This window comes from Micromys minutus (assembly GCF_963924665.1).
Source record: "Micromys minutus genome assembly, chromosome: 10".
Lineage (NCBI taxonomy): Eukaryota > Metazoa > Chordata > Mammalia > Rodentia > Muridae > Micromys > Micromys minutus.
Genome location: NC_137979.1, coordinates 47,993,938 through 48,013,122, shown reverse-complemented (window position 1 = coordinate 48,013,122; position 19,185 = coordinate 47,993,938). Strand labels below are relative to the sequence as shown.

The 19,185-nt window shown below is 43.5% G+C and overlaps 1 protein-coding gene across 1 annotated transcript in view; it reads left to right on the top strand.

The window, feature by feature from the left end:
* Positions 1-12,799, top strand: part of BRCA1 (BRCA1 DNA repair associated) — a gene marked incomplete at both ends in the record, with an annotated part of 54,475 nt that extends 41,676 nt beyond the window's left edge. Inside the window, 7 exon segments of the mRNA XM_080924445.1 lie at positions 1,244-1,321; positions 1,774-1,814; positions 4,328-4,408; positions 8,358-8,412; positions 9,578-9,651; positions 9,913-9,973; positions 12,651-12,799. Coding sequence (XP_080780571.1) covers positions 1,244-1,321; positions 1,774-1,814; positions 4,328-4,408; positions 8,358-8,412; positions 9,578-9,651; positions 9,913-9,973; positions 12,651-12,799 — 539 coding nt within the window.
* Between the last annotated feature and the right edge of the window lie 6,386 nt (positions 12,800-19,185).

Sequence of the window (19,185 nt, the reverse complement as noted above, 5' to 3'; positions counted from 1 at the left end):
ACCATCCAAAACTAGTTTTAGGGGATCCAATGCCCCTGTGACTTTAGACACAAGGCATGCATATGATATGTAGATGTACATAAAATCTAAAACTATTTTTAGTGAAAGTGATGTTTGACAGTGAAGGAATGAGAAGACTGAAGGGGCCAAGATAGATAGGTTTAAGTGGATGAAAAATTATTGTTAGGCTTCAGAAACTTTTTAAAAGTTCCTAGGGGTGTAGGAGGTATGAATTGTGGCTACACTCTAAAACCTAGCTATAGAATTGGTTTTCTAATGTACTCTTTTTTCCTCCTGAGATGTTCCTACCCATAGGGCCCTAGGGTTTTCCAAGGACTCCAATGCTCTTTGTCTTTTTGTCTTAAGAATGCTAAAATTTAGGTTCCTTGTTCAGGGGATCATCCCAGAGGGCAGTGCTCAGAGGAACAGGTGCCAGAACAAACTATAGCATGCAAAGTACTATTTGAAAGGGGAATGTCGTTGAATTTTAATATATATTTTAAGCAGGAAGTTTAGATCAAAGGTGATAAAGGCTGAAAAGAGAGCCTAAAAAAAATACGTATTAAATCTAAAGCAACTCTTTAAACTCAAAAGCAATACATTTGTTGTCTGTGAACAAAATCAGCTTTTATAGCATTTAAACAAAAAGCTTCAAAAAATTATGAGGAATTCTGTGAGGCAGAATGACCACTTCTGCCATTTGCAGATGCCTGCTGTGTTTGGGATCCAGTTGAATACTTTCTCCTGTTTAAATGTTTTTTTTTCTTCTCAGTTTGCTTAGTTCTTCAAAGAGGCGTTTGAAACACTAGGCAATAAACAGATTCTTCAGCCACTGCTTATTGAGAAAATAGCAGTGATAAGACTATTTTTCTGTCCCTCTCACGAGTGCAAGGGAGTAAGGTCCCCTGGGTAGACACTGCCTGGGTGAACTTTTGTCACGATGTCTTACATATTGCTGTCTAGTGAAGCAGATCTTCATCCATATCAATTACCATTACAACATGGGTAACTAACGCAGGACAGAACCCTCAGCTAACCTTGGCATCACTAAGTTGAGGCCAGCAGTCCTCTGCTCTTCACATGGCATCTCTCCCAAGCATCCGTACCCCACACCTGGTTATCTGTGATCAGAGGTGAATCACCATTCCAGACTGATCTCGAGAACAAGGGCTGGGGCTCCAGCTTTCCAGGGGCAGCGCCTCTTCTGTCTTCCTCAGCCTTTGTATGGTTTTCATTTTTGCAGATGCTGAGTTTGTGTGTGAACGGACACTGAAATATTTCCTGGGCATTGCAGGAGGAAAGTGGATAGTTAGCTATTCTTGTGAGTACAATGTGGGGGTGGGGGGCTGTGCTGTTCCCTTTAGCACCTTAGAGCTACATTTTACACCTAACATTAACACCTGAGGTTTCTGCTGATGCCAAGTCTGAGCCACCTAAGGGTCTCTAATGATAACACAAAGCTAGCTTTGTCTTTAGGTGCATGTTGCTTTGTTCAGATCTGCTGGTATTGCCAAGAAAGTGATTTCTTTTATAACTAGTACCACCTGATTTTTTCTTGGCAGAGTTAGCATATGAACAGGGATTTATTTAATAGTCGTCGGGAATCCATGTACAGCAGCGCTTTTATAATGTTTACATTAAGTATCAGCTGTCTCCAGGAGATCTCTGCCACGAGCCTTATGAATCTCCTCTCTTGTAAACCATTGAGCTTCCCGCCTTCACAAAAGGGAACATGTTCTGATCTCTGACTTACCTTTCCTGTATTCTCTTCAGGGGTGATCAGATCTATCCAAGAAAGAAAACTTCTGAATGTGGTAGGTACCTGATACAAACTAATCCAGGACACCTTGTGTGGGGGTGTTGGGGTCAGGTGGAGGAGGGTGTAGATCTATCTGCTTTCTTCTTCAGTACACATCTTTTCCTCAACAAGGGGGAACCATCAAGAGTGATGCCAGAGAGAATAGGCCAGGAAATATATTCTTAATCATTCTAGGTTTCAAAGGAAGGTCTTTTCTTTGGGGAAAGAGAAAGGACTTTACAGATTAAAGATTCACAGGTACAAATAATGAATCACCTCCAGAGAGAGATGAGGTGATGTGCCTCTGTGACCCTGTCACTTGGGAGTTTGACCCTGTCTTTGATGTGCCTCTGTGACCCTGTCACTTGGGAGTTTGAGGCCTGGCTAGACTACATAATAAGACCCTGTCTTTTGGTTGATTGGTTCCGTTTGTTGTTGTTAGCTCTGGCTGTTCTGGAACTTGTTCTTGAGACCAGGCTGGCCTCAAATTCAGAGAGATCTGGCTGCCTCTGCCTCCTGAGCATTGGGATTAATGGCTTGCACGACCACCGCCTGGTTTAAGAGCCTGTCTTCTTTTAAGATCAGTAACAGGCTCCACAATAATTGTTGTTGTTATAGGTAGCAACAGAAAACATAAAGATTTTGATGTAGGATTGAGCTTGGCTTATTAAGGAAAAGTAGACCATTGTAGTTGAAGACAGGGAATTAGTGGGCTGTGTACAGGGACCAGAGGTGAGCTAGGGGGAAAGAGTCAGCCAAGGACCAAGGCAGGTCAGATTTTGTGTTAACCATAGTCATAATTTCAGTTTTGTTTTTAGGATAATCAGAAGCATGGAGATAGTATCTATTTTAGGGTTCCTTTGCATTTTTAGTGTGGGGGAAGGTGTGTGATTTGGCACATGTGGAGATCAAAGGACAACTTGTGGGCATCAGATGTTGGTTCTTTCCTACTGTGTGGAGGCTGGGATCAAAAGTCAGCAAGATCAAACTTGGTGTCATATTTGGCAGCAAGAGTGTTGTCCACTGAATGAGAGATATCTCTAGCCCTTTGCCTGGGTTCCTGATACTCTAACAACACTTAGCAAGTCTTCCTTACCGTCTTAGAGTTTCACTCACAATGGCATCCAAGCATTCTTCCTGAAAACTCCAACCTCCCAAAATAGTTACTATGGAAAAAAAAAAAATCTAAGTTTCTTTAGTTTGGAGTGTGTGTCTCTGTGTCTGTGTGCACACGTATCAGAGACAACTTTGTAGACCCTCCTACCTTTCTATAGGTTCTAGGGTAGACTCAAGTTGTCAGGCTTCGTGGCAAGCACCTTAACCTACTGAGCCATCCCACTGGTCCCATTTTATCATTTTGACCTTTTTAACTATAAATCTCAACAAAACTCTGAAGAACCCTAATTTCTTCAGATGGCAAAATACAATTGATTTAAGTGATCAAGAATCCTCCAGTTACCTCACATGGTGTTAGCAGTTTAATCTAAATGCTAAGTGAATGTTGTGAGAAGATAGAAATGTTAGAAATTAAAGTGCATTTAAAAAAAGAAAACAAGTCCCAGTGGTGTGAAAGCCAACTGGTAATTTCAATAAAGATTCTCTTTGGGGTTGTTGGGATAGCTTAGGTGAAGTGAAGGCATGCAGACCTCAGGACCCACATGGAGATGGGGAGGGCCAGCCTCAGCAAATTGTCCTCTTAACTTCTACTTGTGTATCACACTAAATAGATAAAACGGTTGCTGTAATAAATTAACTTTCACAGCTGAAATCCTGGTCATTACATCTACTCCATAAAATAATTTCCTTACTTTTGGTCCAAACTTGTGATTCTGAATACCTAAAATAGATTTGCTGGTTCTGCTTCCAATAAATTTTCTCACTGTCTGTCTCTCCCTCCTCCCTCCCCCATAACAGTGTTTTGTGTTCGGGTTTATTGATCCTTTTCTCTGTGTGCATTGGTGTTCTGCCTGCATGCATGTCTGTGTGAAGATGATGGATCCCCTGAAACTGGAGTTACAGACAGCTGTGAGTTACCATGTGGGTGCTGGGAATTGAACCTGGGTCCTCAGGAAGAGCAGCCAGTAGTAAAGTGCACTTGCTACTCTTTCAAGGAACCAGGGTTTTATTCCAGCAGCCTCATGGAGTCTCACACTTATTTTTAACTCCAGTTCCAGGGCATCTGACATCTTTCAATCTTTCAATACTGGGCATGCATATGGTACATATAACATACATTTAGGCAGAATACTCATACGTATAAAATAAAAAGTAAGAATGAATTTTTAAAATAAAATTTCTAAGACAGGGTCCCACCTGGGTTTGGTATCTAGGTCTTTAATCTCAACTCTTGGGAGGAGGCAGAGTCAGGCAGATTTCTGAATCCCAGGCCAGCCAGGCTCCACTGACTTGTCTCCAGAAAATAAAGAGAAGGTTTCATTATGTAATCCTGGCTGGCCTGGGACTCATTAGTGCTTTGTTGCTGAGCCATCACCCACCCTAATGATCACAGAAGTTTGTGTTTGGTTTCAGCGTGAATTTGAAGTCAAAGGAGATGTTGTGACTGGGAGAAACCACCAAGGTCCAAGGCGAGCCAGAGAATCCCAGGAAAAGGTAAAGTCCCTCTTGATGTGACAGAACCCCAGCCTAAGGCTCTGCAGCCAGCTGGTACGGTGAGGTTAGTCTGTCCCTGGTAAGGCATTTTTCGTGATTACTATCGGAGCACGGGTGGCAGTGGAGACAGGCTTTTGTTTTGTTTTTTCTTCTAGCCAAGAAGGCAAACAGGGATTACTAGTACCCCATAAATAAGAGAACTTTAAGCTGAGAGTGCAGTTGTAATTTGGGTTCCAATCTGAGGTTTAGATCCTAGCTGATGATGACAGAGCTTAGACTTCGGAGATGTGAAGCCTTTTGTGCTTTCTGCACCATGGTGTCTTTCTGTAAGCAGCACAGTGGGTACTGAGTGGTTTGTAATCCAGTTTTACAATTCTGTGATGTGTGTGCTGTTGTGTGTGTGATGTGTGTACCTATATTTTACACTTGAGAAGATTGAGGGCCGGTAGCTTAGATTCCCCAACATCACTTAACCTGGGAGTGGTGGAAGAGGCGGAGCCTGTACACCTGAGCTCCAAGTCTAAATTCACAAGTGTCTTGGCTTTAGAAAGGTGTAGACAAGCTTCACAGGAGAAAAACAGATTATCCCAGCAACTTTGCAAGAGCAGGACACTCGATGACTTTCCCCAGCATGTTATAGCAGATGGTGCAGCCGGAACTCCATCTTCCTTGCAGGAAAAAGTCTTCCCAAGATTTCACACGTGCCTGGCAGGCCTGAGCCAGCTGCTGTCTGTTACTGGATTAGTGCTTATGATCCCGGGCTGCTTTTCTTCTTCAAGTGTGTGCCAGCAGGTGCTTGAGAACAGTCCCACACGGAGCACCTTCTGTTCTTCGCAGAAACTCGAGACTAGAAGAGGTGGTTTTTCTCAGGAGATCAGGCCTGGAGTTCTGAGCCCTGGGATCAGCCCATCCTCTCTCTGAGCCTATCATACCTGTTCCAGGTGCCAAGAACATAGCTCGCTCCGCTTCCACTTCTCCCTGTTCCTCAAAGAGTTCTCCATGAACCAGCCATGTGTTCTTAAACCCCTGGAAGCCTCACACAATCAGCAGTGGGTTCCTTCTCCCTCAAGATCCCTTAGGATTTCTCTTACACTCAGAATAGCAGGGATAGAAATGTCTTGGGCAAAGTAGTGACGTCCTGAAGATACTAAAATGTCTCTACAGTATTTTCACAAAGAAACCTGGTTGTAGAGGCGAGCTTCAGGTTTTGTGCCTGAAGACACTCATCATTGTCAGCCTAGATAAGAAGATGCTGAAGTTTTCTTCTCAAGGCAGCATTTGTCTCCAGCCGGGTGCCTGGGAACCTTTAGCTTTTCTGAGCATCAGGCCCTGCCAACATGCTGGGGATCTGTTTTATTCGTACAGATTGGGAGAGCGGCAGAGGCTCCAGAACCGTCATTCCCAACAATAACTGATTTGCCCGCTGTTCTCTTTCTCCTGCCTGCAGTGTCAATAGAGTCATCTGTGAGGTTTTAGCCCCTTGAACTTTCTATCTCAGCCTCTGTGCTTAGGTGATTTTTGGACCCAGACTAATTTTGTGTTAGTGTCATAAAAGGGTAGGAAGGAAAAAAGAAAAAGAGAGAGAGAGAGAGTTACTCAAATGATACATGAAAATATGTCCTAAGTCTGATGGCACTCCTGAAATGCTAACACTCAAGGCTAAAGCAGGAGGATTATGAATTGGAGGGTTAGACTACATATTGAAATCCTTTATCAAATCAAAAATATTAATAATTGGCGCAAATTTAGATTTCTTTAAAATAATAGCTTGAAAGCCTAAGAACTTATGCTAGTGTACACGTGAGCATTTGTGCTATCTGACATGCCGGTGTACACGTGAGCATTTGTGCTATCTGACAAGCCGGTGTACACGTGAGCATTTGTGCTATCTGACAAGCCGGTGTACACGTGAGCATTTGTGCTATCTGACATGCCGGTGTACACGTGAGCATTTGTACTGTCCAGCACAGTTGTTACTAGACACATTGAAAACAGTTAAAGCAGATAAGGTGGTTCAGGAGTCAGGCAGGTGTGTTTGTTTCCAGTGTGGCGTAGTGGCACATGCTCGAACTGCTCCAGCCTGAGGCTCTATGAAGTCCTGCCTTTAATTAAACCAGCTCCTTGACAGGTGGTGCACAGCTTCAGTCCTACTGTGTGTTAGAGGATAGGCAGGGCTACATGAAGAAACCCTGTATAGGGGAGGGGCGAGGTATGGGGGGCGCATCAAGGAGGACAGCTCCTCATTCCCACTGTGCATGGTGGCACATACCGTTAATTCCAAGTCACCTTTATCTACATAGAGAGTTCCAGGCTACCAGGACATAGTGAGATCTTTTCTCAAAAATTAAAATAACTCTAAAAGTTTACAAGTTCGGGCTAGGGGATAGTAGCACACAACTTTAATCTCAGCACTCAGGAGACAGAGTTTGGATCTCTGAGTTTGAGGACAGTGAGGACTAGACATACAGAGAAACCATTTCTTGAAAAAAAATTTTTTTTTTGATTGGAGAGATGGCTCAGTAGTTAGCAGCACTAACCGCTCTTCCAGAGGACCCAGGTTCAAATCCCAGCACCCACATGGCAGCTCACAACTTTCTATAACTCCAAGATCTGACACTCTCACATAGACATACATGCAGGCAAAACACCAATACACAAAAATTTTAAAGTAAATAATAAATTATAGAAGGCTGGAGAGATGGCTCAGTGGTTAGGAGCACTGGCTGCTCTTCAGAGGTCCTGAGGTCAGTTCCCAACAACCACATGGTGGCTCACAACCATCTGGAATGGGATCCAATGCCCTATTCCTCTGGTGTGCATGAAGATAGCACACTCATACATAAAATTAATAAATATTTTTTTAAAAGAAAGGGGAAGTTTAGAAATATGGTTCTTCACTAGCACCATATTTTAAATGTTTAACAACCACACACGACTGTGACCTCCTGCCTTATGAGACCAGATACAGGACATTTTCCGTATCACAGAAGTTCTTCAAATAGCACTGAGAAGCAATGTAATTACAGTTTCCCTTAGGATGTATCTGTGTGTATAAGAGGAGCGTGTCCACATGGTATAGGTGCTCTGCTGTCTGAGTTCATATTAGTTCTGATGTAACAAGCCTGAGTAATTGTCTAACTTTAGCCAGATAGCTCTGAATTGCTTGCTGTTAAACATAAAGAAGGACCAGAGGGGATTATCTGTTCCTTTGTCTTTAGTTTTGTTCTCTGACAAGGGTCACCCAGCATGGGCTTGGGCCTGATTAGTAACAAGGTGGGAAGTTCATCCCTTGAATAACAGAATGACTACAGGGACCAGAGAGATGACTCAGAGGTTTCGGCACCAGGAAATCTGACTCCTGGCCACTGCACTTGACATATATGATATATGTGCTTTTCTTTTAGAATGACTAGAATGTAGATCACTTGTATACAAATATCAAAAAAAAATCTAAATCAGTTCAGAGTCTTGAACTGATTGTCCCTGGGAAAGGAGACAAATTGTCAGGGGATGAAGGTTCTTCCATTGCATGGGGAGAATGTCCCTTTCTTTTCTAAAAGACCCACACTCTGAGCTTAGAGGTACTATTTCTAGCATTTGTGAGGTGGGAAGGAGAGTCAGGAGTTCAAGGCCAACCTACATTATAAGTTTGAAGCCACCTGGCCTATGTAAAATCTTGTCTCACAAAAAAGGGAAACTGGAAATGTAGTTCATTGGTTGGTGCTTGCTACTCACTAAGATCTGATTTTGATTCCCAGCACCCATAATTCACAACTGCTAGTAACCTCAGCTCCAGAGGATGTGCTGCATTCTTCTGGCCTTCTTGGAATACATATGTGTGGCGTATACTCTCTGTTCTCTGTCTGTCTCTGTTTCTTTCTCACACGTGCACACAGTTAAAAATTATAGCTTTCTCTCCACCCTATCACTTACTCTCCTCTTTTTGCAGCTCTTCAAGGGCCTGCAGGTCTATTGTTGTGAGCCTTTCACCAATATGCCCAAAGGTAAGGCTACAGAGTATTTCAAAGTGAAGGTTCCTCACCTTTTCCTCTGCTTACCCTTCAGCTCCAGGGGCTGGAGTTCTGTGACTTAGGGGGGGGGGGTCTAGAAGCAGTGGTCCTCACACCTATTTCCTCATGCTTTGCTGACCCTTCCCCCAACGATAAAATATTTCATTGTTACTTCATAACTCATTTTGCTAATGTTACAAGTCATAATGTAATAACCCAATATGCAGAATATTCAATATACAATTCCCAAAGGGGTCGTGACCCACAGGTTGAGAACCGCCACCTTGGCGTCTGGCCATGAGCAAATGTGTGGTAGCAAGGGAGCCTAGAAGTGTAACTTTGCTTTCTTCTGTGCTAGTTATTGATTGGATTTTTAGGAGGTTTCAAGTGTCATTCATAGTCTTTAATGTAGTGAAAGCCAGAGCCACTAGTGGGTATCACTGTGGGAGGGGTAAACTAGCAACTTCAGTTCAGGCAGCACTTCCACAGTTCCCAGGAATAAGCAGATGTTCCTTCTAGAACAGTACAGGATGCTTTGAGCATCTCCAAAGAAGCCTTGCAGGTTGGTCAATCAGTGCTGCTGATTCTTAGGCCCATCCTCTTAAGAGATTCATTCCCTAGATGTGTGGATCCTAGCTCAGCATGCCATCTTTCCTAACGACATGCTGGATCTCTGACCAGGGTGACTTGTATTTCTCCCCCACTGGACAAAATGCCTTCCAGTCTTTCACACTTAGAGTAATTACCATCAAGAAAGGTGCTCTCAGTAGCCGTAATTATCGATTACCAGCAACAAACTAGGATGGAGGAGCAAAGAAGAAAGACGGGGCTTTTCACATAGCATCTAGCAATTTAGCAAATTACAAGAAATTCAGTTCTCTCTTTTCAACATGTTTCATTTGGGAGACTATGAAGCCTTATCTACTGCGTGAATTCATGGAGACTGATAACCGAGAGTGGGCAGCAACCATATCAGTGTCTGACTGACTTAGAAGCCGTACTAATGTTAGGGTCTTTCTATTCTTTAAAACAAAACAACAACAACAAAAAACAGCTGAGCTTAGGTGGGGAAAGACTCATTGAGGTTTGCTCGGGAGACTTGTAGAGGGCCCAGGAGTAGATGTGGTCGCTATGGTGATTTTACATCTGTGCTCTGTAGAGGAGCTGGAGAGGATGCTGCAGCTGTGTGGGGCTTCCGTGATAAAGGAGCTTACATCGCTCACCAATGACACAGTGAGTATTTGGGGTCTTCAAAAGGAGAAGAAAACACTCTTCTTCCATTAAGCAAGTCCCATAAAGTACCCCAGAGTGCTTTCTCTACCCATGACTGTATTAGAAGACCCGTCTGTGAGTAAGGGCTTGGGAACTGTAAACATTGACTATATTGAAGGAGGTCTTTTCCTTCTAGCCCTTTTAACCATGTGGAAGTGAGCACGTGACTTTCCCAGAAGCCTTGCTTTGACACTAAATGTTTTTTCCTTTCTGGGGATGCAGGGAGCTCATCCAGTTGTGATTGTGCAGCCAAGTGCCTGGACAGAAGACAAGGACTGCCCTGGTAAGGTTCCTCTGTGTGCTTACGTCCATGTGTGCACTTAGATCACATGAGGTTCTGTTGGATGGGTTTATTTCCTAGCAGTTCTACCTGGTGATTACCTGACTAATACAATTCTCCGCTGCTTTTGTTTCTTTCATTTGTTTTGGGGGTTTTGTTTGTTTTGGGGGGCTTGTTGTTTTGGTTTGGTTTTGAGGCAAGGTCATGTCTTAGAACTCAGAAATCTACCAGCCTCTGCTTCCTGAGTACTGGTATTAAAGGTATTGTCACTATGAGCAGCCTATTTTGTTTTTGTTTTTGTTTGTTTGTTTTGTTTTTGTTTTTTGGTTGGCCTGCTATCCTGATCTCAAATACTTGGCAATCTTTCTGCCTCAGCCTTGAAAGTGCTGAGATTATAGGTGTGCCCCAACTACACTCAGTGTTTTTATGGGGTTTTGTTGTTTGGTTTGGGGTTTTGGTTTTTCAAGACTGGATTTCTCTGTTTATCCCTGACTGTCCCTGGAACTCACTCTGTAGATCAGGTTGACCTCAAACTTACTAATTCATCTGCCTCTTCCTCCTGATTGCTGGGATCAAAGATATGTGCTACCACTACCTTACTTTCAGCCTATTTTTAATGTTTGTGTGAATGAACAACTAAAATGTCTACTAAAAAGCTTTATTATGGGAGTGGAGAGGTGGCTCAGTAGTTAAGAGCTCTGATTTCTCTTCAGAGTTCCTGGGTTCAGTTCCCAACACCACATGGCAGTTCATAACTGTCTGTAAATCCAGTATCTGACATTCTCATATAGACATACATACAGGCAAAACACCAATGCATATAAAATAAAAATAAATAAATTCAGAAGAGGGGACAGGCTGGAGAGATGGGTCTGTGATTAAGAGCACTGACTGCTCTTCCAGAGGACCTAGGTTTAATTCCCAGCAACCATATAGCAGCTCACAACTGTCTGTAATTCAGTTCCAGGGAATTAAGTGCCCTTAAGCGGGCTTACATAAATAAACACTGTTGTACATAAAATAGCTAAATAAATATTTTTAAAAATATCTTCTGGTGGTTCCTCAGAAAAATGGACATAGTACTACCTGAAGACCCAGTTATTCCACTTCTGGGCATTTACCCCAGAGACGCTCCAACATACAACAAAGATACATGCACCACAATGTTCATTGCAGCTCTATTTATAATAGCCAGAAGCTGGAAAGAACCCAGATGTCCTTCAGTAGATGAATGGATACAAAAATTGTGGTACATTTACACAATGGAGTACTACTCAGCTATCAGAAACAATGACTTAACAAAATTCTTAAGAAAATGGATGCATCTAGAGAATATCCTGAGTGAGGTAACCCAGTCACAAAAGAACAGATATAATATGCAGTCACTGATAATGGGATACTAACCCCAGAAAGCTCAGAACACCCCAGAAACAACTCACAGACTGTGTGAAGTTCAACAACAACAACAACAACAAAAAAAAAAAAAGAATATATTTTAATTAAAATAGAACTGTATCACATCCCCCTTTCCTCCCTATGGCCCCTCTTAGTCTCTCTCCTATCCCCTCAAATTAATAGCCTCTTTTCCTATATTATTGTTACATATATACATATGTGTATGTATATGTACCCACAAATACTTAATTACAACCTTAAAAAATGAAGGAAAAAAAAAGAAAATATCCAATAAAGAGTAGAAAATCCAGTGGGGGAAAAATACATATATTTTTAGTGTATGTGTGCCAATATGTGTTTACTTTTATAAGATTTTATTTATTTTATGTATGTGAGTACACTGTCGCTGTCTTTAGAAACACCAGAAGAGGGCATCAGATCCCATTAGAGATGGTTGTGAGCCACCATGTGGTTGCTGGGATTTGAACTCAGGACCTCTAGAAGAACAGTCAGTGTTCTTAACCACTGAACCATCTCTCCAGCCCCATGTGTTTACTTTTAAGTGTACATTTGTGCGGGTTAAAGGATAACTTAACAGAGTTGATATTCTCTGTCCACCGTGTAGATCCTAGGGATCAATCAGCTCAGCTTGTCAAACTCTAGAAGGGTTTTTGATGTTCTTGCTGTTTTGAATTATAAAGGTAATATATGAGGCCAGATGTGCTGGTCCACACTGTTAATCTCAGCATTTGGGGGGCAAGACAGTTGGATCTCTGCCAGTTCAAGTACAGCCTGGTAACAGGTCAAGTTCAAAGCCTACAAGAGATACACAGTGATAACACACTTGAGTGTGTGTACAAACATGCACATTTACACACAGATGATCTGCTGCTTATGGTATTTTGTCTTTTCACTTAAGATATTCCTCCATACCATCTGCTCTCTCTGGTGGCTTTTCTTTAAACATGTTGGAACTTGTGTTATTTCAGTTTACAGAGGCTGGGCTTTTACTGTGATTGCTCCCCTGGCTTCTGAATAAGTGTTGCTTCAGAGCACCTGATTAGCCCTAAGAACTTATATACTCAGATCTTAGGGTGGGTTGGTTAAAGTCTGGTCTGGGGGACTGGAGAGATGGTTCACAACCATCTGTCATGGGGTCCGATGCCCTCTTCTGATGTGTCTGAAGAGAGCAACAGTGTGCTCACATACATTAAATAAATAAATCTTTTGAGTGTTGTCTGGAAGGATGACTTGACACCAGTCTCTGCTTGTGTTCTGTCTGCAGATATTGGGCAGCTGTGCAAGGCACGTCTAGTGATGTGGGACTGGGTGTTGGACAGTATATCTGTCTACCAGTGTCGGGATCTGGATGCCTACCTGGTCCAGAATATCACCTGTGGCCATGACAGTGAGCCTCAAGACTCCAATGATTAATGGTCTTTCCGTGCCAGGAGAGCATCTCAGTCTCCAGTACATCAGCCTGGACAAAAAAACAGCTTCTACCTATGTAAGGGTGCCTTAAATATTTTCTAATTAAGTCCCCCTTTGAAATCTGTCTTGAGCACAAAAGTTTTCACCTGAGAAGACTCCAAGACTATTTAAACCTTGACAATTGAGCAAGATGCTAATCCGTTATATATGGTTCTTGGAGAGATTCGCTCATCTGAGCTGGGCATGGTGGTGCCCATAATCACAGCACTTGGTGTAAAAAGTTGGGAATGTCATAAAGTCAAGGCTAGCCTGGGCTATATACGACTGAAGAACAAGTAGCTAGTGGTCCTGATTTGTTCCTTATGAAATGGCATGTTCAGAATGGCCAAGAGTCAAGTCCTTCAAGGAGATGGCATGAGAGCTGTGATTTGACTTAGAATCAGTGCTCCTCAAGGCTCCAGGCTTAATACCAAAGCACCAAATAACACCCATTTCCCTCCCCAACAACACCTAGAGTAGGGCTTGTGCAGGTCTTAGATGTCAAAGACACTGAGGAAATTCAGATGCAGATTATGTATTTGATGTGCATGTGAAGTTTTTCAAGTGCCAGTGTCAAGGAGAGCCTTCTAATTCCCTATAATTGATGAGCAGAGTATCTGTTGTAGTAGCTCTAAGTAACCCATTCCTCTTTAAATACAAGGTCTCCGATATGAATATTTTATGTCTATAAAATGATGGATTCCACCAGTAAAGGAGCTGTTGCTTTCTTTGAAGTAATTTTTTCCCTTTTCCTCCCTGTTGCTCAACCATACTACTTCATAAATAATTTTGCTTGCTGAAGGAAGAGAACATATTTTTCATGAACTCAATCTTGAACTATTACAGATATTGGGGAAATGGGTCTTCCCTGGCCTCCCAGTGTGCAAGGGCAGTGGAGACCTAATTATATAAAGTATGTTTATAAATGCTGTGCTGTTAATACTGCAAATAAACTGAATAGCAAACATTTTGACAAAGAATGATTATTTGGGGGCCTTGTAAGATGGTTCAGTGGGTAAGGTCCTGTTGCCACACCTAACAGCCCGAGTTCAACCAACCCCTGGGATCCACATGGTAGACAGAGACCTGAAACCTATAAGATGTCTCTGGCATGTCCAAGGTCCTAGGAACCCAAGTGTTTCAGGTTTCATGAAACCAAGAGCAAGGTGGCAGCAGGCCTCTCTCTGCCCTGAGGATGAACCTGCTTTAAATTCCTTCAAGTTAGCTGGGCAGTGGTAGCCCACAATTTTAATCCCAGCACTCAAGAGTCAGAAGCAGGAAAACCCCTGTCTTGGGAGTGGATTTCTTTCAAGTTAGACCAGGCATTTTTAATGCCAGCACTGAGGAGGCAGAGACAGGTAGATCTCCATGAGTATAGAACCAGCCTGTCTACAGAGGGAATTCCAAGCCAGCCAAAACTACATAAGAAGTCCCAGTCTCAGATAAGTAAATAAGTTGATATTGACTCAATTGTGACTGGGGACTGAGTCCTCTGTCCTGCTGATCTACTGCCTCTCATCAAAGTTGGTTTTCTCTACTATATCTGCATCTGGCTGCACTGTCTCCTAACCCTTTGGAGGCACTTTTGTTGTAGGGACTCAAGTAATCAGGTTGTACTCGCTGGATAATTCGTGGTGTTCTGTCTTAAGACCTATCATGGCAGTTACAAATCCCCTCACAATGGTGTCTGGATTCCTGTTGGGTTGAATTGAGACAACTGTCAAGGAAAGACAGGGCCTCGTGTCTCCTTGGCTAGTCTGGAACCTCCTGCACTGACAGGCTAGCCTCAGACACAAGAGACTCACCTGCCTCTGCCTCCTGAGCACTAAGGTTACAACAGTGTGCTGCCATAACCGACCTGTGTGTCCTTTCATAATCCATATGCTGTTGGGAGAATAGAATCTCCTTCAAGACAGAGATGAAATCATCACACATCAATAATGACAGGACAGACGGGGAAGGAGAAAAACGGAGTGAAGCGCACTTTATTCTCAGTCTTCATCATTTTATCTGAAAAGTGGGAACAAATTTCCTATTTATGAGGCATTCCCTAGCCGCCAAATGACTGAGGGAAACCTGGGCCTGCCTTCTGGCCCCTCCTTTGTCCCATTTGCATCAGTCATGACCCCAGGAAAGAAAGCAATTTAGGTTTTAGAACTTTACAAAAAGTCTTCCTTCACTGGCCATGGTGGGCAGACAACAAAGGAAACCTGCCTGGCAGAGACAGCTCATGGATCATGGCTCTCATTCATACTCATTCAGCCTCCCAGTTTGTTTTTCAACTATCAGAAAATACTAGTTCAGATTGGGAGGTGGAAACTGAGGGGTCTGTTCCTGGTCAGACTGGACCACTTGAGACTCTATCTCAAAACAAAAAGGCTTTCCAATTCAGCCTTATCAAAGCAGAACCCTCCCCAGACCTATTACTTTGCTAAATACTTATCAAGAAATTGATGGGTCTCCTTGTTAGTGGTTATCTTACTTTGGGTTGTATTGCTATGAAGAGACACCAAGCCCACAGCAACTCTTATAGAGGGAAACATTGAATTGGGGCTGGCTTATAGTCTCAGAGGCTCAGTCTATAATGGATGGGAAGCATGGCAGTGTGCAGCCAGACAAGGTACCTAGAGGAGCTGAGAGTTCTACACCCTGATGCAAAGGTAGCAGATGGGGACTGTCTTCCAGATTGGGCAGAGCTTGAGCATAGGAGACCTCAGAGCCCACCCCTACAGTGACACATTTCCTCCAACAAGGCCATATCTTCTAATAAGTTCCACTGCCCAAGGGCCAAACATTTGAGTCTTACGTGTTTGTGCAACCTGCTGTCCCTAAACACTGATGTTAGTAGAAAAAGACATGGCCGTCTAGAGCACCCCTGCTTTCATGGATCCTGGGTAAAAAGCAGATTTAACTGAAATACACTTAAAAGTCATGTAATTGATTCAGTCTCTGCACACATACACCCCATTTGACTGGAGCTCTGTTTGCCTTTCCTAGAAGTCCACTTCTGGCCACGCCCTCTGTTGCTTGCCCTAGTTTAAGAGTTCTATGGGGGGAGAGGGTGAGGGGAAAAAAATCTGAAGATGGTGTGAATCTTGATCCTTCGACCTCCAACTGATCCCTTCCCACTCTTCCACCTTGCAGTCTCTAACCCTCTCTGGGCAAAGCAACACTTTCCAACTTGTTCCTAGATTGCCTGTTATCTCACTCTGCAAAGAAGCTGGAAAGGGAAGAGGATTATCATGCAGGCTTAGGGAGGGGGCTCAAGAGGAGAGCTCTGGCTGATTATCTCCCTCCTTAAAAAAAAAAAAAAAATGTAACCAGAATCCACAAAGTATCTGCACAAAAACATGCAAGAGTATAAGAAAGGAATCAGTGTTGGGACGGTTGGAGCGGAAGGAGTCAAGATGCCCAGAAAATGTATCCTGTGAAGGCTGCTAGGAGCTGATAAGAACGGCTTGGGAGGCAATCAGCACCAAAAAGGGCAGAGTGAGGGAGACTGCACATGTGCCCAAGGGAAGCTGGACAGAAGGGAGGCTGCTGCTCAACAAATGTGAGGTTCACTCACGGATGGCTTAAACTGACTGAGGCCTCTGCATCCTGCTTCCAAGATGCCTGGTGCCTGCAAATAGCCTAAAAATTTGCTAAAACAAAGGACCGTCAAAGAGATGAGTCGGCATGGGAAAGGTTAAAGAGAACTGGAAACAGTTTCTACAAAGAGCATGCCTTGAGGGATCTAAGCTAGTTCTCAGCAGAGGTGGTGCACACCTATTACTGGAAACTGAGGCACGATTGGATTGGCTAAGCTTAAACTGGGCGTGAATGGTATGGAGCTCACACTTAGGCAGAAAGATCACTCTCCCAGGCCTGTTTGAGCTACAGGAGATCCTGTCTCAAAGAAACAAGAAACTGAGCTGGTGAAATGACTCAGCAGGTGAACGTGTTTCAGTCCCCAAACCCCCGGGGTGAAAGGAGACAGGACACCTGACTCAATTGTCTTCTGATCACTTGAGCCCTAAGGCCCACTTGTCTGCACGTAGAGACACAAAAGCCAACACCGTAAAATGTAACACAAATTTGAAAACACTGATCCTGGACAGTAATGTGGCTGAAGGATGTGACCTTTGAACACCTGGTTTCAGAGACCAAAAGATATGACATGTACCTTAGCAGCGTGGTTTCAAAACATGTCCCCTTGATAGAGGCCTTGGTGTGGAGCAACTCCATTCTAGATTCCTAGACCTGCCCTAGACCCACTGAACCAGCAACTGGCAAGTAAGGCCCACCCAGTGACCTGGAACTCTGCATCAGACTCAAGGCTAAATAAGCAAAAAAAAGGGGGAGGGGGTGGAATTAGGTCTTGTAAAATGTCCCCTGCATATCCTCCTTTTGTCTCAAAGAAAGGTAAATCTTTGAGTCTGAAAAGAATAAACAAGGTTGGGGGGCTTGTAAGAGGTTCTTATCTCCAAGGTTGCAGCAGCTGACTTGCCGTTAACTCCACAATGGCCCCTTAAAAATAAACAAAGCCAAGGACAAAGATTATATTATATTAGCAACCTAGGAACAGAAGGCCAGACTAGTTAAAAAAAAAAAAAATACAGCTAGAGGTTTAGGAGTTTTTATTAATATTTAAATTGCAGCAGTGAAACCACAGCTGCAGCCTTTGACTTCAGCGTGGAGATATGCAAATGTGGCTTTCAAAAGCAAGGCAATTTCACACAGCCCTCAAGGTAAAAGAACAAATAAAACAAATGATTTTGTAATTTATCTCCATTGACTGATGGAGAGCAAGGCCCGGGCAGCCCTGAGAGAGTCAGCAACTACTTGCTCTGTAAGGGGAGCAGAGAAAGCCTGCCTGGAGAGAGGGACACAAGCAGCTCCACAGACCAGGGACAGAAAAGACCAAGGAGATTAGGAGGCTTCTGGGAGGAGAAGATGACTACAGCAAAGTGGACAATGTCAGAGACCCAGCCTTGGGTTCTGTGAACCACTTGATCCTGACAACTTACGGGAGCAGCAGCAATAATCATCCATTACTACCGTTTGCCACACTCCTGGGTACCATGCATCGCTCCCTACAGACAAAGAAAATAAAGTTTTGAGAGGTCAAGTCACTTGCCCTAGGTCACACTATGAAAAAAAAGTGACAAAGCTCAGATTCAAAGCTGTGTCAGGCTCAACAGCCCATACTTTCTCCAGTGCATTTCTCTGGGAACCAATAATAAGATTTAGTGATCAAAGCCAGCTGTGGTGGCACACACCTTCCTTTAATTCCAGCATTCAAGAGGCAGAGGCAGACCTCACAGAGCATCTCTGAGTTCGAGGCCAGCTTGGTCTACAGAGGGAGTTCTAGGACAGCCAGAGCTGCACAGAGAAACCCTGTCTCAAACAAACTTGGTGATTGAAGGGGGTCTATAGTTGTGAAAGTGGGTGACAGGTCCTTCAGGCTTTCAGGTTTCTTACCATCCAGGGGAGACAAGCTATAGAAGAATTCTAGTTCATCGGTTCTTTGGAAACGATGTGGTGGGCCAGGACTCAGAAAGACTTATAAAAGAGATCTTGGCACCATTTAGCCAAGTAAAGAGGAGGCCAAGAGTTTCTGGCAGGGCCCAGTAAAATCCCTCAGGCTCTGGAATTAGAGCCTGAAGTGCCAGTGTAGAGGAGACATGACAGAAACATCATTGGTCATTTCCCAGTTTCCTGAATTCTTACACCTTAAGCACAACTCTCGTGTCATCCGACGATCCCTTCCAGATGCCCTGGCTTACCACATGTAGGAACTCATAGACTTCACTCAGGCTGTATTGAGCGCCGATTTGACACCTCTGCAGGGCCCAAATCCTCTTCAACCCCATCCTTCACAAAGCCTTCCCCCTGACTTCCCAGACTAGAATCCCTCCCCAGTTAAAATCCCCATCCTGGGGCTGGAGAGGACTCCATGGTTAAAAGCACTGCCTGCTCTGCCAGACAACCCAGGTTCGATTCCCAGCACTCACCTGGCAGCTCCCAACTGTCTGCAACTCCACTTTTAAGACATCTGATGTTCTCCTTTGGTCTCTGCTGAATACACATGGTGCAAATAATGCATGTGCAAGCAAAACACCCATACAATAATTTTTTTTGAAGTTTAAAATACCCATTCTGCTTCATTTGTATTTGATGTTGTTATGTAATCCTGCACGGCCTGGGACTCACTTATGTAGACCAGGTTGGCCTCAAACTGAATTCAGAGACCCACCTGCCTCTGCCTCCTGCATGCTAGAATTGAATGAGCCCCCACACCCAGCTTTTTTTTTTTTTTTTTCTCTTAATGTAGCTAATCTTTATCATTCTTAGTAACACTTCAGTGT